Source organism: Myotis daubentonii, chromosome 7 (genome assembly GCF_963259705.1).
Source record: "Myotis daubentonii chromosome 7, mMyoDau2.1, whole genome shotgun sequence".
In the NCBI taxonomy this organism is placed as follows: domain Eukaryota; kingdom Metazoa; phylum Chordata; class Mammalia; order Chiroptera; family Vespertilionidae; genus Myotis; species Myotis daubentonii.
Window position 1 is genome coordinate 90468761 of NC_081846.1, and position 22828 is coordinate 90491588.

The 22828-nt window shown below is 42.7% G+C and overlaps 1 protein-coding gene across 1 annotated transcript in view; it reads right to left on the reverse strand.

Annotated features, from left to right (window-relative positions):
* The window catches only part of CNTNAP5 (contactin associated protein family member 5), an 883495-nt gene that overhangs the window by 350805 nt on the left and 509862 nt on the right, over positions 1–22828 (reverse strand). The window contains exon 11 of the mRNA XM_059704743.1: positions 3760–3866. Coding sequence (XP_059560726.1) covers positions 3760–3866 — 107 coding nt within the window. The remainder of the gene's footprint in view (positions 1–3759; positions 3867–22828) is intronic.

The window sequence follows — 22828 nt, forward strand, 5'->3', positions numbered from 1 at the left end:
ATTTTTCCTGTCTTGAGCCAGGCAAACATCAGCATCATCACAAAACATAGCATATATATTCCCACCACCAGGTCCTGGCTCTTTCCAGTCTCTCCAGTTCTAATTTTATCAGCTCTTCAAGTCCTAATGCATCTTACTTACTTCTGTGATGATTTCACAATTATCCTAGAACACAAATACTTCCTCATCACTCTGTCTACTAGAATTGCATTATCAATTAGGGTATCACAATATCATAGTGTGTCTATAACTATATGAAGAATATCATGAATGCCCTATCAATAAGTTCATGTACAGTGGTTTGCAAATATCTTGTGTGTTGGAGAAAGGAAATCAGATATAAGGCTTAAGGATCTGACATCTTCCACCATACTTACTGCTTTCAAGTCCCAGCTCCAGCACTTACTAGCTATGTGATCTAGAGAAAGTTATGCATCCTTTCTGGGCCTCAATGTGCTCATCTATAAAATAAATCTTCTATAATAATTAAAGTGTAATATGGGAATAGATTAAATAGCCAAACAGCGGAACAACCATCCGGATGACCACACTATGACACCTATGGGTGCTGGAGCAGCCAAGGCGGGTGCGATGTGGTTGGTTGGGGGCCTGACCATCACCCATGATCACCCTGAATAGGGAGTTCCAGGCCACTGGCCAGTGGGACGATCAATCAATTGGAGAGCTCCATGATCACCCCAAAGAAGGAGGCACAAGCTACCCTGTGGTGGTGCTGTGATGGGTAGGTGGGGCATCCCTCTACAGGGGTGATCCATCATGAAGCCCCGGCTGGGTGGACAGAGCCTACCTCTTTGGGGTGATTGATCATGGTGCTCTTGGACTGTGAGAGGGCTTGGATACTTCTCTACCACTGAGTGCACAAATTTCGTGCACTGGGCCTCTAGTATGGTAATAATGCCATCTCAGTTTATCACGTTGTAGACCGATCTGTGCATTATGCTCCCATAATAAAATAAAATAAAAATCATTCCTTCTATCTTAACTTGGATTTGTAATAAGGTGGACATGATATATCATGACCAAGTCATACCCTGAGTACTTAGAAGTTTGGCTTCAAGTACACAGCTTCTAAACTTGCACACTGTATAAAACCAATAACCATGGTAACTGTCTCTGGTGGTCTGATGGCCATGAACATTGGTTGGTTTTCCAGGGCTTGTGTTGAATGGCTAAAAATATTTTACCTTTCATTACTATTCTGGAGAATAGGATACAACTTAGATAAGAAAATTTCTAACCAAACACAACTGACAGTCCTGATATAGTAGTGTTCAATGGGAGCCCACGGGAAACAATGATCTCGTTCTTTCCTTACATGGGGAAGCTGCCACAGATTGGATAAGAATTTCCTACATATTCACCATCATTTTCTTACATAGGTGGTTTTGAACAAGGTGCATTTGTAAAGTAACCTAACTTGCATACCCAAGTTTTCAACTGTCATCAGATAATGGGAAAAGAATATTGAAATGGAATCGTGATATATCAAGTTTCCACAGCAATCTAATGTGTCTAGACTCAGAATTCTCATTTTGTCATTTCTCAGAGAGTCCATTGGACACTTCTTCACCTCACCCAGATGCACAAGAGCTAAAAAAGTTTATCCTATCTGTTTTCAGTCAGCCCCATTGGTTCACATTTACTGGAACAAACCAATAATGAAAAAAATTAAACTAACCCTGAAGAGCTTAAAAGGACAAAATACTAAGAGAACACTCAATAAATTATCAATTTTAAAAATTCTGAAGACCTTATATTTACTTTTCTGATTGTAAATGATTGCTTTAAGAAAATATGCCTAACATACCAAGGACATTGTCATTTCCACAAGAGCAGAATATTGAACTTCCTTGTTTTGTTTTCATGAGGTGTCCTAGGTGATGTTTTCTTCCCTTTGGCAGCTTGTATCTCTAATGCCCCACATGTGACTCACATGCTTGCTAAAAGCATGGAGGCAAATTTGATGCACTTAGTTTACCAAGTGATTCAAAACAATGGTTCTTACCCAATTAGAGGTGGTGGGTGGCGGGGGTTTGTTAGAGGGAGGACAAATTCTTGAATTGCACAGGCATCCAAAGTGTGCTTGTCCAACCTCAGAGTCTCACAAATGCTCCTTTTTTGTCCTGGCAGGGTCTCCAGAAGGAAACATGGGGTTTTTAGTGTTACAGCCCACAGTGTAAGCACTGAGCAATTTCACGGGAAGGAGAATGGAAAGGTTTTAAATAAATGATATTGATAAGCTTAGTCTGCTGATGGTTCAGCTCATCAGCTTTACAGTGTCCCATCAATTTCATTTTCTTAAGCTAAAAAATTCTATTTTTAAGCTGGTGGGTGGAGAATACTAAAGTAGAATAGCATTCATAGGATGAACTCCTTAAAAGATTGTTAAATTACTTTAGAAAAAGTGAATAGAATAAACATTAAAACTAATAGAAATGCCGAAACTGGTTTGGCTCAGTGGATAGAGCATCGGTTTGTGGACTGAAAGGCCCCAGGTTCGATTCCGTCAAGGGCATGTACCTGGGTTGTGGGCACATCCCCAGTAGGAGATGTGCAGGAGGCAGCTGATTGATGTTTCTCTCTCATCGATGTTTCTAACTCTCTATCTCTCTCCCTTCCTCTCTGTAAAAAATCAATAAAATATATTAAAAAAAACTGATAGAAATGATGGCATGAATTTTTGTCAAAAATTAAGTAGCTTGAACTTATGTCTTTATCAGGGTTGAAACTGTACTGATGCTACATCAGACTCAACTCTACCGTGGCACAGGAACTCTGGACACTGGTCCTGCTTTTTAGCTCTACTGAACCCTCAGCTGCATATTTTCCAGGACTGGCTTAAAGACAATAGGACACTGGAAAAAGAGGATTATAATTCCATGCAAATAAAAACCACTCATTCTCCTGTGCCAGTCTTAGAAATTTACTTTTCTCCCACTAGTGATGGAGAAATTCCACCCACCCAATCCTCCAGCAGAAAAACTGCTTGCAGGTTCAGTTTCCTTTTCCATGTTTTCCTAGCATAGTCCCACCACAAGTTCAGTTCAAGCTTTCTATTGGAAGCCTCCCAAACACTGACATATGGTCATCATACTTATCACCAATATGTCGGTTCTGCTGTGTCAGGTCTCATGATAAGGTGGTGTTTCCTTCCCTCTTAAATTTAGGTGTGCCCATATGAATGTGAATAGAAGTTCTGTTAGCCACTTACAGGTAGATTTAAAAAACTGGCATATGTTTCCCTGTGTTTCCTTCATGCCATGACAGTTTCAGAGAGGGAGCCTCTGTCAGCATCCCAGAATGCGACAATGTGAGCAAGAGCCCTCTGCCCATGTGTGGTGAGCATATCACACAGGGGTGGCACAACTGCTGGCCACTTAGGCCACTGAGATGTTGGGTTGTTTATTACAGTACAACTCAGCCCACAAAGACAACACAGTTGACTTAATACCTCACCCCTATGCACCTCTATGCACCTGTGGCCTCTTGTCTTGGCTGTACCACAACATTTCCCATTCCTGTCTGTCTTCCTCATAGCCCATACATTCCATGAGGATATGGCTCATATCCATGTATCCTCCATGCCCACCCCAATGTTTGGCATATTGTATTATCTCAAGAAAAGCATGTTGAATGAATGAATAACAAGTGCCTTCCCCATGCTGACTACATCATGAAGGTAATCTGGTGTTCCTGGAGTCTTTCCCATTCTATTGTGGAAACCACGAATCTACTCACGGTGATGGCAGGTGGGGCCAATGTAGCCCGTGTCACTGCAGTTACAATAGAAGGTGGTCCAGGACTGGGAACAGCTTCCTCCGTGTTCACAGTAGTTTGGCAAACACCTAGTAGGAGATAAAGCAGAGCAACCAAATCAGTAGGAATAAAGAGAAAAATAAATATCTACCTGCATGAATTAATAGAGTAAATTGGTCAGCTATACTTCTCTACCTAACCAGTCTTCAATCCATCAAAATAAAAACTGTGATTTACCATAAGAAATGGGTGGAATTATTGGGCAATAAAAGCTTTTTGAGTTGATTTAGGCAATTAAGTTAAGGATTTCAACACTGGGACAAAATCTCATTGATTTGAAGTTACTATAAAGTAGTCAGAATCTGTAAGTCTTTTCATTTTCCACAGAACAAAATGTGCAAAGTTTGTAATTTCACATGTTGGAAAGGTTTTGCATTTTTAAAGAAAAGGGGAGATGTGCAGATAATTGTGGTCACTGACCCCACATTTCTCTTTTGGGGGCTAGTCAGGAATCTATTTTAAACCACTATTTTTAAAAAGCAACATGACATTTTAAAAGATGTACCTTCTCATTAAACATGCAAAAAAATTATATCATTGTTTAAAGTGCCAATATCACCCTTACAATAAGGCTCTTACTAGGTTATACTGAAAATGGTGTAACTATTCTAAAAAATATTTTTCACCATACATGTTAAAAATTCTCTGAAACATTCACATAATTTGACCCAGCAATCACACTTAAATAGCTCTATCTTTAGGATATATTTTAAAATATGGAAATTATGCATGCTACTTATCATTATTCACAATGATGTCATGATGAATCAAGTTAAGTGTTCAAGATTAGAAAATTTCTTAGGAAAGTTGTAGCACATAAAATTAATGTGCTATCATAAAGCTGCTACAAATGATGTTAGCAAATGGGATAATAATGGACTGGGACTGGATTAAGTGGAAATTCAAGCTGTAAAGCACGGCCACAACAAAATAAGAAAAACACTTTGTGTTGCAAAAATGATAGGAAAACAAAGGTTAAGTGTCCCTTGTTCTAATGGGAGTGAAGACAATGTTTTATTTTATATTTTTCTGAGCAGAGATCTTGGACTTTAAGGTGACACATTCCTGAGTTTGATCCCAGCTCCAGACACTTGCTGCACAGTGCCTTTCGATAATTCTCTTCGCCTTTTATACATGAATTAAAATCTTGACACTGCAGGTCCTGTTACTACTAAGAGATAAGCTGGCAAGTGCATCATATTTGTAATGAATCAAATTAAGAGTAAAAGCAATGATAAATACGGAAATCTTGAAAACCATCTTTACAGTTAAAAAACATCCCCTGGACTTAAAAGGGAGAGGGTGGGAGCAATGAAGTAACAGAAGTGGTCTAATGCAATAAAAGCATTTATTGTGTAGCCACTGAGCGTGTGATTACCTTAAATGCCATGTATAGGTAAGGAACCCTCTAGCAGTGATTGTTTCAAAGCCCAGAAACTAATATCCCTGCATATGTTCAGAAGCATTATTAGAAAAATTCTGCTCAGCACAGCAAACACTCAATTGTGCTGACAGGGCTTATGTTTGGGAAGAGCTTATTGGTAACCCCTTGGTATCCAGCTATGGCTTAAAGAACAGGGGGAAAAATAGGGTCCAGTAATTTTGCTATGAAATATGTCCACAAATCCAAACAATAAGTGAATAAACAAACCAAAAAAGTGATCCCTTTCCTGCACCAAATGTTACCCTTCTTCTTGATTTTTACTTCCAGCTCCAGGTCTCGGTGGAAAATAAAAGAAACATGCTTGTCACTGAGACAAACCAGAGTCCTTACCTCCCACGAACCTTGTGCTGTGGCAAGTTACATAAGCAAGGGGCTCTGCCTCTGGGTGTGCCCTGATGGAGTGCCTGGCAGCTAGCCTATAGATGCCCACCCACACCAAACCTTTTCTCTTGCACCCTATACTTCCCTGTTCCTAAATATTACTTCTTTTGCAGTTTATATTTCTCCATAGTTTCTCCTCTGAAGCTGTCAAATTTGACATGTCCTCTCTATACCCTGTCTCACCCCATTCCCCCTCACTCCTCCACCACACACACACACACACACACACACACACACACACACACACACACAGATTTAAAGAAGGGAAGCTGAGCAAAGCCAGGCCAGTAGGTTCTTATCCTACAACTCAAGGCCTGGTGCATGAAATCATGCACCAATAGGGTCCCTAGGACTGGCCAGCGATCAGGGTAGATCTGTGGGTTGATCAGTGGGGTGTTTGGGAGCCCGCAGCTGGCACCCGCCTTGGCCGGGCCTGGCACTGCCTGCTCGCCGGCCCCACCCACACTGCTGCCATGGCTGCCTCCCTCTGCTAGGTGGCTAGCGGGAGATTGAGGGGGCCCCCGCTGGTACCTGCCTGGTGGTCAGTGCATGTCACAGCGACCGGGTTCTGCAGGTCATTCCACCGTTCATTCAATTTGCATATTAAGCTTTTATTATATAGGATTCTTTTGGTTTTGGCATAAAAAAAAGTTCAGATCAGCCTCTTTTTGGTGGCTGCAACTATGAAATGGAAAACTCAGAAGTTCTCAGTGGCAATGTTTCACCTATGAGAAGATAGCTTTTCTTCAGTGAGAGATTGAGAAAGAGAGAGAGAGAGGGAGGGAGAGAGAGAGGGAGGGAGAGAGAGAGGGAGAGAGAGAGAGAGAGAGAGAGAGAGAGAGAGAGAGAGAGAACAGGCGCAGCTTATGTGGCTGGTTACTCTTATTCCCAAAATTTGGTTGCACCCCTGAACATTTTGAGGGCTGGCTGTTTCATCTATATTAGGTTCTGTGAGATTCCCCAAGATCTTTTTAGGAAAACCCCATTTCATGCAGGCCAGCTCAAGTTGGAATTCTGTTATTTTATTCTAACAGGGTCATATATATATGCTCAATGCACAGGCAGGGAAACATGGAACAGACTGATGGATCTCAGAGGGAAGAGGTGAGGGGGGAGGGCAGGAAGAGATTAACCAAAGATCTTGTATGCATATTAGAGGCCCAGTTATATATATTCCCCTGTTAGAATAAAATAGGGTCTAATATATATATATATATATATATATATATATATATATATATATATATATAGAGAGAGAGAGAGAGAGAGAGAGAGAGAGAGAGAGAGAGAGAGAGAGAGAGAGGCCTGGTGCATGGATTCATGCACTGGTGGGGGTCCCTCAGCCTGGCCTGCACCGTTTTTGCAATCCGGAACCCTTTGGGGAATGTCATGCCAAGGGGCCCCACCAGGGCATGAATCTGTGCACTGGGCCTCTAATATGCATACAAGATCTTTGGTTAATCTCTTCCTGCCCTCCCCCCTCACCTCTTCCCTCTGAGATTCATCAGTCTGTTCCATGTTTCCATGCCTGTGCATTGAGCATCTGCCCTCTGGTGGTCAGTGTGCATCACAGCTACTGGTCGAACAGTTGAATGGTCAGTTGCTTAGGCTTTTATTTATATAGACTAGTGGGCCGGTGCATGAAATTCGTCCATGGGGGGTGTCCCTCAGCCCGGCCTGCACCCTCTCCAATCTGAGACCCCCTCAGGGGATGTCTGACTGCCAGTTTAAGACTGATCCCACAACCGGCAGTCAGACATCCTTCTCGCAATCTGGGAATGCTGGCTCACCTGCCTGCCTGCCTGATTTCCCCTAACCAGTCTGCCTGCCAGCCTGTTTGCCCCCAACTACTATCCCCCACCAGCCTGCTTGCCCCCAACTTCCCCCCCCCCAAACCAGCCTGATCACCTTCAACTGCCCGCCGGCTTGCTCTCCACCACCTGCCCTCCCTGCCAGCCGGCTAGTCCCCAACTGTCCTCCTGCAGGCCTGCTCACCCCCCACTGCCCCTCCCCGCCAGCCTGATCCCCCCCAACTAACTTCCACTGATGGCCTGTTCACCCCCAATCCCCCCCCCAGCAGCCTGATCACCCACAACTGCCCTCCCCTCTTGGCCCCTAACCACCTCTACCTCGGCCCTGCCACCATGGCTTTGTCCAGAAGAATGTCCGGGAGGTCTTCTGGAAGGTCTCCCAGTCTAATTAGCATATTACCCTTTTATTAGTATAGATAGAGACCTGGTGTACGGGTGGGGGCTTGGTGGTTTGCCCTGAAGGGTGTCTCGGATCAGGTTGGGGGATCCCTTGGTGGGGGCAGGGTGGCCTGGGCGAGGGGCCTGTGGTGGTTTTCAGGTGAGCCACACCCCCATGGGGTGAGGGTTCGTGCTGGGTGAGGGGCTGGACCTGTCCAGCCTGGGTAAAAGGTTGAGGGCTGTTTTCAAGTTGGCCACACCCCCTTCAAGATGGGGGTCCCCACTGGGGTGCCTGGCTAGCCTGGGTCAGGGGATGATGCTGTTTTCAGGCTGACCATATCCCCCCAGCAGTGACCCCCACCCCATGGGGGTGTGGACAGCCTGGGTAAGGGGCTGAGGGCCACTTGCAGGCCCCTCCCTTGGCGGCCAGCCTGGGTGACCCAAGCCTCCCACACTCTCAGACTGGCTCCATGGCCCCTGCCCACAGGCCCCTCCTTCAGCGGCTGGCCAGGGTGGGCAGGAAGCTTGGCTTCCTCTGTCGCCCAGGGCCACCTAAGCGCACTTGCTCTGGCCTGCTCTTTGGCCGTTGCCCACAAGCCCCACCTTCATCTGCCAGCCCAGGCATGTGGGAAGCTTGGCTTCCTCCATCGCCGGGGTGACCCAAGCCTCCCGCCCTCTCGGGCTGGCTCCATGGCCGCCGCCATCTTTGTCCAGTTAATTTGCACATTCTGTCCTGATTGGCTGTGAAGCATTGCAGAGGTATGGTCTATTTACATATTTGTCTATTATTAGTGTAGATTTTATTGATTTCAGAGAAGAAAGGAGAGGGAGAGATATAAACACCAATGATGAGAGAGAATCATTGATTGGATGCCTTCTGCACACCCCACACTGGGAATCCAGCCCACAACCTGGGTATGTGCCCTGACCAGGAATTTGACCTTGACATCCTGCTTTATATGTCAATGCTCAACCACTGAACCACACTGGCCACTGGCCAGACCAGAGGCTTTTTTTAAAAAATCCTCACCTGAAGATATTTTTTCCATTGATTTTTAGAGAGAGTAGAAGGGAGGGAGGGGAGAGAGAGAGGAACATCGATGTGAGAAGGACACATCAATTGGTTGGCCCTCCTATAGGCCCTAACAGGGGCCAGTGATCAAACCTGCAATACAGATAAGTGCCTTTCACTGGGAATCGAACTTGAGACCCTTTGGCCTGCAGTCTGACATTCTAACCATTGAGAAACACCAGCAACAGTTCACCTCACAGAGTTTTACCATTTTGTAAATCAGCATTCTATAAACACAAAAAGAAATAAAAACATTTTCAGTATAAACCCATTCTTTCTTTAGAGTATTTTAAAACTCATGATTGTCAAATCCAGTTGGGCATGCAGGAGGAGGGATCTTGGGGGAATGTAAGAAATATTTGGGCACTTTGAGCACATCTTTAATAAGCCTCACACAGACCTTTGTATTGACATATTAATAAACTCATTTTAGCCCTGCTGGTGCTGCTCAGTGATTGAGCATCAACCTATGAACCAGGAAGTCACGGTTGATTCTTGGTCAGGGCCCATGCTTGGTTTTCGGGCTCGGTCCCCAGTGTGGGGCATGCAGAAGGCAGCCAATCAATGATTCTCTCTCATCACCAATGTTTCTACCTCTCTCTTCCTTCCTCTCTGACATCATTACAAATGATTTATATTTAATAATTTATTATTATATTTATTATTATATTTATATATTATTATATTATTAAATTTATTATTATATTTAAAATATAAATAAACTCAGTTTATCAATGAAAATGTTTGCTAGAAATGCATGTCTTATATGGTCACTCAAAAACAAACAAACAAACAAACAAACAAACCCAACAATGATGTATTCCAGTAGGGAAAATGAATACATGTTTATGGGAAAACCTAATATCCCTAAAATGACAAAAAAAAATACTATGGGGCTGCCTCAGAGCTTGGCTCACTCTGTTCAGTACACACTGTGCTTGGGAGAACTCATCTGTAAAGTACTCACTCAAAATAAAAGATGTATAACCCCGTTTTCCTTCTTTAAAAAGGGCAGTTTCAGTAGTATAATTTCCATATTCCTTAAACGTTCATTTTAGCTGGTGTTTTGTGTCTTTTTCTCCTACTTGGTCTGAACTGAGCACTGAAGCCATGAACTCAGAAAGAGACCATTGCCGAGCTACCAAAGGGAAAGGCCTGCAGTAGGTGGGGGGCAGTCAGTCTTACACGCAGGGCGCTTAATTCAAACTGCTCGAGATGCTCACACTGAGCCCTTCTTCTACAATCCTAAACAGATTGCATACCCGGCTGGGTCTGAGTGGATGTGCCATCTCTTGTTGTGCAATGTTTAACAAAGAAAGTATTCAGCTGAACACACAGCTCCTTTGCACTGCTCAGGGGCGCACGCACGCTAGTACAGTATGTGTGCCAGGGAAGCTCAGAGGGCGGGCCCCCTGGAAGCAGGGAGAAAGGTGACTCCAGTGGTATTCCTTGAAAATGACCAGGGTGGTGACTTTGCTTAGTTCCCCTTAACTGAAAAGGAGCAGGAGTTTCCTGCTGGAGTAGGCGGGGCCTGGGAAAGGCATTGGGAAAGGAGGGTGATTCAAGATACTTCCAGAAAATGCAGTCTGTCAGTTTGCTTATAATTTAGAAAGTTTCATAGAATTATGAACTGTTGGCTTTTCTTAAGCAAAAATCAGATACAGAAAAACAGTCACAGCCAATCTCATGACTTTATATGCCAAGTTTATATTTTGAGTTCAGTCTTCTCTCCTGAGTTCTAGACTCATAAATTCAGCTGTTTGCTTCACAACTCCACGTGGATGTCTAACAAATATTTCAAAATGTGATTGTCCCAATCTAATTTCTGAACTCCTACCTCCTCCCCCTGTCCCCACCTTTTGCACCCACATTCTTCCTTCACTATCAGATGACAGCAACGTTATGCTTACACTGTGCTGACCCCACAACTTGAAGGGCCTTCCCTTCCCTCACAGCCTGCATCTGAGGCAGGAGACACCTTCTGGCTCTGCCCACAGAAGTTCTCCTGCCTTCAACCACTCTTATCACCTGTGCTGCTATCACTTTAGTTTGAGCCACCAGCATTTATTGCCTGAACAACTATAATTATCAGCTACCTTGCTTCCAGCTTTCCAGCTTCATCCCTTCAGTCCATTCCCAATGCAAGAGCAAGAGAGGGCTTTGGAACACTTAAGGCAGGTCACATTAAACCCTCTAATGGCTTCTTGTTTTATTCAGGGTAAAAGGAACATCTTTCAAATTACCTACCAGTTCCTTCCGATCTGTACCCCCTTTAATTCTCTGAACTCGCCCTATTCTTCTCTCTTCTCTTCATCTGCTCCAGCCACACTGCCTTCCTCGCTGCCCCGAAAGCACAGACAGGCTCCTTTGTCAGAGTGTTTGCACAGAAGTTCCCTCCGTCCAGAAGCTTGTGCCAGGATGTCCACGTGACCCACTATACTCACCTTGTCTAGGCCCAAATGGCACCTTTTCAAAGAGATCTACAACCAGCCTGCTATTTTAGGTGGCAACGCCCCCTCACTCTGTACCTCCAATCCCCTTTCCGAGTCCCCTTTTTTTTGTCCTGGCACTTGCTATCTTCTCACACATGTATACTCTGCTTATGCATTCAGTTAATGAGTTGTTACCTATCTCTTCACAAAAGAATGTGAACTCCATAAAGGCACTGGTTGTTGTCTGCTTTGTTCATGGAATACCAACGCATTACACAGGTAGGCACTCAGAATCACTGCTGTTAGAATTAATGCATGAATGAATGCATGAATGAATGCATGAATGAATTAAAATATTTCTGGGGTGCAACAACCACCTGAAGCTGCCTTCTTTCAGCTAAGCCTCTTCAGATAACCACAGTCTATCTGGCCTTCGCTTGTTTACAATTACCTGCCTGCCACTGAACAGCTAGTGGGGGGAGGGGAGACGAAAGCCTCACTTTTTTCATTGGTGAAGGGATAGTGAGGCAGGTACAAGGAGCCTCTGTGCTGCGTAGGTGAGGGTCAGTTCAGAGAGGGGAGGGGAAACCTGGTGAGGTGGGGCAGATGGACACCGCCTGGGCTCTCTTTAGTGGCTGGTAAGGACGGGAGGAAATGACACATGGTTTTGAGACGACCCTGGCTGTCAGGGCTGTGTTATTGGGCACTAATGACTATCTCCTAAGGTAATTGTCTCCAAAATGGTCAGAAGCAGAACACTTTAGAATGATGCAACTTGAGTTCCTTTGAGGAATCATCTAGCATTCCTGATAAGTCTGTGTTTAATTTTGGATAGATTTTAATGAGATAAAAAGTCTGTTTGAGAAATTCAAATTACCTATGTAGGTCACATTGATTCCTGTTACTTTTAACAGATAATCAAATACGTATTGACCTTTGTGATTATACTAATAATATTAACTAAACATTTATTTCCTGGCTAGTCTCTAACAAAATATCACCACCATGAGGCAATCTACATTTGGCTTTCTAAGACTTTCCCATAGCCAAAAGCTTGAAATGAACTTTGGCATGCACTCACAATCCCACCTGAGATGTTACTTTAAATATAGTATTTCCTGTATTGTATAGATCAGGGGTCCTCAAACTTTTTAAACAGGGGGCCAGTTCACTGTCCCTCAGACCGTTGGAGGGCCAGACTATAGTTTAAAAAAAAACAAACTATGAACAAATTCCCATGCACACTGCACATATCTTATTTTGAAGTAAAAAAAAACAAAAAACGGGAACAAATACAATATTTGTATTTGCATGTGGCCCGCGGGCCATAGTTTGAGGACCCCTGGTATAGATGAAGAATGTAAGACAAAATGAGGTCACAGAGCCAGATGGGAGCCATGCTACCTGTCACTAAAGCCTGCATTCTCAGCACTGTGCAGCCCTCCCTTTCCACATGTCAGGTGGTCAGCCCATCTCCTTAGAAGTGAACTCTGTGCATCTTAAGGCACCACTTCTTCAAAGGATGCGGGAAAGGGCTTCATATAGTTGCCCACTGATTACAGAAATCCCTTAGCAAACTGGAAGCTCTCAGTTTCGTTCTTAAAAATAGTTTTTGTGGGAAAGAAGTCAATGACAATGTTTAATCAGTTAATTGGGAGGAAATAAGTAGCATGATAATATATAATTCATTCTATAAATTCTCTACAGTGATAAAGAGTAGGGAAAGCATTTTCAATCCCTCTTCGTTACTTATTTGTGAAAGCCTTAAAATAAGTAGCTAAGAAGGTAGTCCCTGTCTCTACTCTGCTTTTATTTTAATTTTACTTTTTCAGATAACAGAGATATTTTCTACATTTCTTAAGCCATAGTTAATGCAATCACTTCTAGACTCTTCCTCCTTTTGGTAGAAGGTCCTTATAAGTTACTGGAAGCCTGATGCATTAAATCCGTGCAAGGGGTATTCAGCCCCCACTGCCACGGCTTTGTCTGGAAGGTCCTCTGGTCTGATTAGCATATGATACTTTTATTGTTATAGATAATTTCAAACAAGACAATGCCATTTTACTGACTCAAAGATTGGTGACATCTTACTTACAATAAACTTAAGTAATGTGTAATCCTATAAATATAGAAAATGCAGAAGCCCATCACAGACTGGTAAGCAAAATGGAGAATACATTGCGAGTCTCTCTTTGGTTTTTGATGCAGGGATATTAGGAGCCTTTGATTGAGCACCTATATGTAGGGGCCAAAGTGATCCATGCCTGTACCTTCATCACTTAGCACAGTCAATGTCTTCTTTAAGTGTGACATTTTTAATCCCAGAGATTCCTGAGTTCAGCATTAAAATTTTTAAATAAATAAAATCTCAGTACTAATATTTTGGGATGAAGAAGGAATATGCACTGAAAGATAGATGGCCCCAAAGCTGATGGTAGCCAGAACATCTATATAATGTAACCTGCAACTTCCTGGGAAGAAACTAGCATTCTTGACTTTGAAAAAAAATGCTTAAGGGTATTTATAATGGATTTTAATAGACTTAAGATCAATGCCAGTTGATTGTCAGCCTTACCAGGAACCTTATTTAGGATATTAAACAGTCTTGCATCAAGACAAGGAGTCTAATAATTATTAAATGGCTTTTTAATTTATTCTTTATTCTAACAAGAAACCTCTAAGTCTCCTTTCTTAAAAATTAAACATATTAGTCCTAGTTGGTTTGGCTTCGTGGATAGAGCTAAGGGTCCTAGGTATGATTCTGGTCAAGGTCACATACCTCAGTTGCAGGCTCCTCCCTGGCCAGACCCTGGTTGGGGCTCGTGCAGGAGGCAACCAATCAATGTGTTCCTCTCATGTCAGTGTTTCTCTCTGTCCTTCCCTCTCTCTTCCACTCTCCATAAAGATCAATGGAAAAATATCCTCAGTGAGGATTAACCATAAAAATAAAGTTTCTTTAAAAAATGACATATTACTCATCAATAAAAAATAATGAAATCTTATTATTTGTGCCAGTATGGTTGGACCTAGAGGGTATTATGCTAAGTGAAATAAATCAGAGAAAGAAAAATATCATATGATTTCAATTATATGTGGAAACTGGAAAACCCCAAAACAAAACAGAAACAGACTCATAGATACAGAGAACAAACTATGGGTTGCAGAACAGCAGAGGGTCTGGAGCTGCTGAAAACAGTGAAGGGGGAGAAGAGGTACAGACTCTCATGTATAAAATAAATAAGTTATAGGGATACAATCTACAGCACAGGGAATATGTAATCAATAATGTAATAACTTTATGTAGTGACAGGTGGTTACTAGACTTATAGAGGTGACCATATCGTTAGGTATATGAATGTTGCATCATTATGTTGTACATCTGAAACTAACATGAAATTGTCTATCAATCATATTTTTTAAAAAGACACCTGACCAGAATGGATCTTTGAATTGGCCTGAGATAGGTCTTTTACCTGATAGGAAAACTGTAATCAAACTTTGAAAAAAAATCAATAGTTGTTTGGTATTTGTGATTTTTAAGGGGATTTGACCTATTTGAGTATAAGCCTTGTAAATTCCAATTTAAAAAAAAGACACACACAAAAAAAACACACACACACAAAAAACCTCCACAGTAGAATTCTCATGTAAATTAAGTTCACCAATGTTAAATGTTCATCTTCTGAATATTTAAGTTTTACACATATTTGTGGCATTCTGTTTTTTAATGCAGTGAATTGAACTACCTCAAAAGTAAATAAACATGTAAACACAGCTTCTTACCTGAATGCAAGTCATCTTTGTGGGCATAGATGTCCTTCAGTACCTGTGTATCTCCTGATTCAGATCTGAAGCCCCCTCCCCAGCCCGCTCTGAGGGAGCACTGTGCTCGCCCACCAGGCTTGGCACAGGCCTGAGCTTCACCCTGGGAGTGCCTTCCAGCTACTGAGCCTAAAGCACTGAATGCCGCCACCACTTCCCCTGCTTCTCTGGGTCTCTTTGTCAAATTTAGTGAGTACTTTTGGGTGAAAATAACAGAGTTTTAGGTTTAATCTGTTAGCCAAATTCTCCTCCCAAATTCCCTAAACTTCCCTAAACAGCATTTAGGTGACACTTATTCAAATCTAGCCAACCCTGAATTTTATTTTATTCTTCTTAATTTGCAAGCATTAAGGAAAATGCATCACCTCCTTTCATATGCATTATTTTTAAAATATTGGATTTTTAAATTTTTCCAAGGATTTCCTCATGTTTTACACATTGTCCCAGTGGCCTTTTCCTTTGTTTCCCTGTTATGCTTTTTCTTCTCATGCTACATGTGAGGGCCACTGTCATTGACATAGGAGGTGGCATTTCCAAAACTTAAAATTATGTATCTTCTTTGACCTAGAAATTCTATTTCTTACTGTAATGCCCCAGAAATACCTTTTTACATACAAAGATAAATATAAAATTATTACCATTAGTAACTGATTTTAAAAAATAAATAGTCTATCATTTTGGAAATGGTTAATAAATGATGGTCCATTCATACTGTAGTGTGCTATGAAGCAATTACAATGAATATGCAAGTCAATGTGGGAAACTTGGCCGTGGGTAATAGACTATTAAGGCCAAAAGCACATTGAGAGTAACATGGGTAGTTTCTGCTGTTAGTGTTCTTGTCATCATCACATAGAGAGAATAAGGTTTGTGAGGACATAGAGCACATCAATAATCGTTAATAGAAGTTAACTGTGGAATTCATCTCAGTCTCTATGTATTCTGGGTCAGTCATGGTTTTGACAACAAAACTTGAATATGTACATGGGTTTAAATTAATATTTTATTTTGCTATTAAACAACAAAGAGGACCTCTGCCCACAAAGGAAATGGTCTCTCAGAAGAGACATTCGTGCTGCCCCAAACTTTCCCAGCACAGGGCCTGGACCAGCGGGCAGGAGAAGAGGTCCCAGAGCATGAGCCTCCTTTAATGCATAAAGCGATTGAGGCTCAGTCAGTTCCCTGGTCACCAGCTAGAGCAGAGCAGACATTCAACCCAGATCTAGCCAACCACGGTCCACCTCCCTGATTAAACTCTGGAAATAAAACTCAGTGCGTGGCACCTTCCTCTTTGGAACTAAGCCCATTGGTAATACAGGCCTAATGATCACCATTTGTTAGGGCTCTCTATCGAGCCATGAAAATTTTAAAAGTCACTTGTAAAAATTAAAATAAAAGTATCTTCTGTCTAGGAAAAGAGCACAATGGTTAACTGTGTGTCTGAGTGTCTGATGCTCTAGTGACTACGTAAACGTATGCAGAGACACATGTTTACTCCAGATCCCCACCTTGAACTCATCTGGAGGAAGTCATCTATTAAAACATAAATCAGCCTCAAAAATACTCAGTGTATTTATATGAACATCTATGAAAATATTTCCCTCAATATAAAATTTCCCTCTTCTCCAGTTCCTATAACAGGTTGAAATAAATAAGATAGCTATTGATAAGCCTTTGAAATTCCTAAATGTACAGATAAATGGTTATCTATGAGTCTGAATGTATTTATGCTCCAAATTTCAATGATACCTGTTCTATAAATGTTACTTCCATTTTGAAAAATCCGCATTCTTTTTTTATACAGTTGAAGGTCAATTTCAATTTCTATATTCTTTCCTTAGAGACAAATGAACAAAACATTTCAACAGTCCAATATGAGCATTTTAATGAAGCTTCTACATTAAAAATCAGCTAGGTTGCCTTCCTTTGTCTGTTTGCTTTAATTAGCAGCTGACAGCATTGATCTTGTTTTGGTCAGATAGCTTTTCTGAAAGCTTTTGAAACCTATTTCATTGTCTCTCCATTCCAACAATTACCATAATCCCATTTTACCCCACAGTTGGACTTTCATTATAATTGAAATTTGTTGTAATTACAGCAGATGCAGACACTAAGGAATTAAGTGAATACAAGAAAATTGTAAGAAGTCAGTTCCTAAACCTTTCAGGGTCTAGTTCACAACAGGGAGTCAATTGGCAATTGTTGCTGAGAAGATTCCTAGATATGGACAAAGCATTGATGGTCAAATGAGCTTGCAGGCACATCAGTGATTCCAGTAGACCTGTTGGGTTTCAAGACAGACCTGGGCACCCACAGTGTGCTATCCTGCTGCCACTAGCTGTGGTGGCCAATGAACAGGAAAATAGAAAGTCCTCTCTCTACTATTCTGAAAACCTAAAGTTTATGATCAACAGATGCCCAATGCTCTTCAAAGGCTTTCTCTTCAAAGCAGAGAATGTTTTTAATCAACTTCCCAGTGTTATCCACTCCAATACTGTAAATATGAGAAGCAACCCGAGGTCATGAATTCAATAGCAAATCATTGCTACCTGGTTACTTTCTTTTTCCAAATAATCAAATACTATGTTGTGTTTTTATAACAGGGGAAGAGAACTCTCTGTCATTTTGACTCAATAAGATATAATCAAATTTCTCTAATTGATCAATTTGTCTCAGTGGCTAGAAGTGCTTCATAGGAATGAAAACGCACAACACCATGTACTGATGGGCTCTGGCTTTTATGAGAGGAAAGCCAGGTCTGGTTTTTCTACTTAATATCAGTGAAGGGGGGAGCCCTAGCCGGTTTGGCTCTGTTGATAGAGCATTGCCCTGCAGACCAAAGGGTCCCAGGATTCCTGTCAAGGGCATGTACCTCGGTTGCAGGCTCCTCCTCAGCCCAGTGCTCTGCTTGGGGCTTGTGCAGGAGGCAACCAATCGATGTGTTTCTCTCACATAGATGTTTCTCTCTGTCTTTCCCCCTTTCTTCTACTCTCCCTATATATCAGCAGTGAGGGGGAAACTTTTGAGTGCCTGGAAATGCAATGGCTTGGTTTCGCATTATATAGCTGTCTTAACGGCTATGCTGAGGAAAACAGACAGTCGAGCTCTCCAGGTTATCTGAGTGGCCTTCTTAAATTGCGGACATCCCTCCTATCCCACTATAAATAAGCACACTCTGATTGTCTCATTCAGAGCTTCTCAAATGTTGGCCAAAAGGTGGCCTCTGCTGCAATGAGCCTCGGTGGAGCCTGAGGCTCCGGATTGATTGCGGCTCCCGGAGAAGCCAGGCTGCTGGTCCTCACACTGCAGTGAGCACCCTGCAGAGAGGGCTCAGGGGCTTGCAAACCTTGGAGCTGATTTTTTAGCCTCTTTTTGCAAATTTTTCCGTTTTTTAAATTAAAATGTTATAGCTTTCTGGTATCAGATTTTAAAACAGTGTATTAGGGGTATGCTAGCTTTGTACTCCAGGTTAACCCTGGGGATGTTGATGAGAATCTCCTCATGCCTTTCCTGAGTATTCATGGACACAAGAATATCCTAATGCTATCAGTGGGCGCGGAGGCGAGGGCCTGGCTGCAGCCTGTGAGCCTTTCGTAATTTTCACAGACCAAGTGTAGAAGTACTTAATTTGATTTTCCAATGCTGCTTTTGTCTGTTATCGATGGTCCTATGATTTTATTTCATAGAATAAATATATTTCCCTGCAACAAGAAACCAACTCACATGACACAAGCCACAGACCCATGTTAGAATCGGGTTTATCGATCTTCCTACAGGTTTTACTATCCAGGCTCCTCCCAAGGTTTCATTGTCCAGTGAGACGAGTGGTCTGGGTCCCACAGAAGTGTGAACAGACATGATCCCGGCAGGGTCTGGATTCCCCAGGTGCTGGTCCGTTCGGACATGTTTGTAAGGTTCTTTGGTTTTTCACTTTAAAGGTCATGCATTAAATTAAAGCTCATGATGGCAGAGTGAGGGCTGGGCTGGCACTGTCCCCTGTGTCCCAATTGAGGTGCAATGTATCACCTTCGCAGAGGCGACAGGGTGCAGCGAGAAACCCATACTTCAGCCTAGAGAGCCTTCAAGCCCCAGGGTTGTCACTCTCTAGCTTGCATGACATCTGGAATGAATTATGCCTTTCCGACTTCACTTTTCTTCCTAGTGATATCAAGACAATCTCTGAATTATTTCGGGAATTAAATAAAGCCTTGTTGAATAAGCGTAAATATTTATTATTATTTTCATCTGTCTTGCAGGTGGCTTGTGACAGGGACATGGAATGTGGGTTTTCCTCCTCTTTCATAATGGATATGTTTTTCCCGCTTTGGGGAGAGAGGTTCCATCTGCAAGTGCTAAGCTCAGTCTGTGATTTAGCCATGTATGCAGATCTGGCATTTCCTCCCTCAGTTGCTAACTTCGGGGGCTGCCACGAAAGGTCACTTCATTTTCCCTCATTTACGTTCCATCAGTGTCCCGTCCAGCTGTGCAGCGCCAGGCTTAGGAAACGCTGACCCTACTGCTATGTTTCAATTCGGATCTGTACCTGGGACGGGACCTGGGGCCTGAGTGGTGTGGCAGCAGTGACGGGAACCAAACTCAGTGGCCATGCATGGCCTCTGCCTAGAGCCGCTAGTGGCCACACGTGTTGCTAGTAACACCAACACCAGCCGACCAGTACTTCCCCTGGCCCCTGACTTAGCATCCGCTCTGGGCTGGCTCTGAATCTGACTCGTCCTATGTGCTAGCACCCTCACACATGGGCTCTGTGGAGAACACATACACAAGAAGTAAAACGCCACACTCTGCCTCACACAATCCTATTTCTTCCTTTCTACTTATTTCAGTTTTTCATTATTAAACTTAAAATTATGTAAAATGAGGTCTAAAAAGTGTTATATTAATGAAAACCTTGAAATGTTCAAAATGTTAGTCACCTTGGGTCAAGGAGGAGACATGGAAATAAGAGTGCAATTAAGAGCTGAGGACCAGCCCCAGGGAGAGCAGGGGCCACAGGAAAAGCCACACGGGGCCCTGGCAAACGGCTGGGGTTTGCTCCTCCCACGCCAGGCTTTGCTTTCTCTGTGGACTGACTTCACTAATTCTGCCTGTGCCCCCACTTCCTCCTTGCTGCAAGGAATGCTGTCACTTTCTAAAACATCTATTTTTATTGATTTCCAGAGAGGAAAGGAAAGGGGGAGAGAGAGATAGAAGCATCAATGATGAGAGGGAATCATTGATTGGCTGCCTCCTGACGTCTCCCTCTGGGGATCAAGCCTACAACCAGGGCATGTTCCCTTGACTGAAATAGAACCGGGGACCCTTCAGTCCACAGGCTGATGCTCTATCCACTGAGCAAACCAGCTGGGGCATGGCTGCCACTTTCTAAGTTCCGCTACTTAAGGCTTCCTCTATTGGAAAATCAGCTTCTTCTCTAATCTCAGTGCTGGACCCCCTGGAAGAGGCTTGGCCCATCCTGATGGAAAAGCCCTCCTGACCACAGACAGGAGTCATATAAAAATGAAAGAGTTTTGCCCTTGCCGGTGGCTCAGCTGGTTGGGGCATTGGCCCATACACCAAAAAGGTATGGATTCCATCCCAGGTTGGGGGCACATACAGGTGGCAATGAATCTCTCTCTCTCTCTCTCTCTCTCTCTCTCTCTCTCTCTCTCTCTCTCTCTTTCTCTCTCTTTCTCTCCCTATCTCTAAAATCAATAAAAACATATCTTCAGGTGAGGATAAAAATAATTTTTAAAAAATGAGTGCAGAAGTTTCACAGAACCAGGAGGAGGAATGGAGAGAGAAAGAGCAAGCCCAGATGATGATAGCAGGTGGGATCTTAGACAAAACAATGGGTGGCTTCTAAAGGGCTGCCTGTGGTCCCACTCTCACATGCAAACATGCACATCTGCACTCAGCGTTGCTCACCTCCGAATGAAAACCTCCCTGGCATTCAGGTCAGCTTAAGTTATAGCCCAGAAATGAATGTTTGGTCCAAGCCCACACTAGCCTGTTTCTTCTCACAATTAATCCACAAAGTTCAGTCCTTAACAATTCATCACTGCATTGTTATTCCGCTGGACTGGAATAGCATGTTGATGGTCAGTCTTAGGGGACTGAGGACACCTCTCTTTTATTTACTTTCATTTCCCCTGCATGACTAAGAAAGAAGTTCCACTCATCTTACTTTTTCTCCCTTCTACGTCTGTGGCAGACACCACTAGTCATTCACCGGTCTTTCTCCTAGAAGCCTGAGTTTCCGTCATCCCTTGGAATACTGTCTGAGGGCAGCATCACAGTGAGTAGCCCAAAATGTTTACATATGTGGAATAATGTTAACCTCTCTACCATTTATTAAATGCTACAGCTACACTTAATGTGCTAGACTTAATGCTAGGCCATCGCAACAATTATTTCAGCTAATCACTAAAACGACCCTTTAAGAAAGCAATCACTATCTCTAGGAAAGTGAGGATCACAAATTAAGCAGCTCATTTAAGATCACAGAACTTTAAAAGGCAGCTGTAAATCTATGAGGTATACACATTCAAAACCAGGTGTCCTGGGCATTAGAATTAATATGGGAAAAAGATGCAAGAATGACTGCTGGGTAAATGTTTGCTTTGTTGAGAAAAGAGGAAAGGGAAGGCTAGTGCTGACTTATGCCTGTGGTTCTCTTCATGCTGGCTTCTGAAGCCACTCTGTCTACCCCACTGACCACCTCCTGGTGATCGCTCTGATTTCCTACACTCCAGGGCAGCATTTCTAAAAGTATGTTATATGGATGAGTAGTTTGTGGAAAGAAAGGATTCATGATTAAATAAATTTGTGAAATTGTGACCTTCTAATTAATTCCCTGTTGCCCAGGCCATCAGGTCATGGATACACCTGCACACACACACACACACACACACACTCTATCTCTCTCTATCTCTCTCTCTCTGTCTCTCTCTCTCTCACACTCACACACATACTCACACACACACTCTTGCACACACACGCTCTCACACACACACACACACACACACTCTCACACACACAATCACACACACAGACACACTCACATACTCATAATCACAAACTCACACATTGACTCTCACACACTGACACACATACTCTCACACATACAATCACAAACTCTCTCACACACACACTCACACTCACATGAGTAATCCCATTTAACACTAATTTATCCAGTGATTTTTCAAACTTCCAGAACAAGGAATCATTTCACACAAAATGCCACTAACATCAGCAGCACCAGGAGTCTAGTCCCCCACTGTGTAGAGAAATTTGTATCAGGCAGTATTACGATGAGCTCAATTGCAAAGCTCTTTGTTTAAATCTGCTGACACAATTTTTATGAAAGACCAATCCACAGGTTTGCTGGTGTTTGATAAAATGCAGATTCCAAATCTCAGACCCACTTAATCAGACTCCAGGGTCCAGAAATGTGCATTTGGAAAGACCTTTCCAAGTCATTTTCCTGCCTTCTAAAATCAAAAACTACTATCTAATAAGGGTGCGGTCAAAACTCTTTTTTTAAAAATTGATTTTAGAGAGAGGAAGAGACAGAGGGAGAAACATAAATCTGTTGCCTGCCACTGGTGCCCAAACTGGGGATCAAGCTGGCTACCTGGGTATGTGTTTTAAG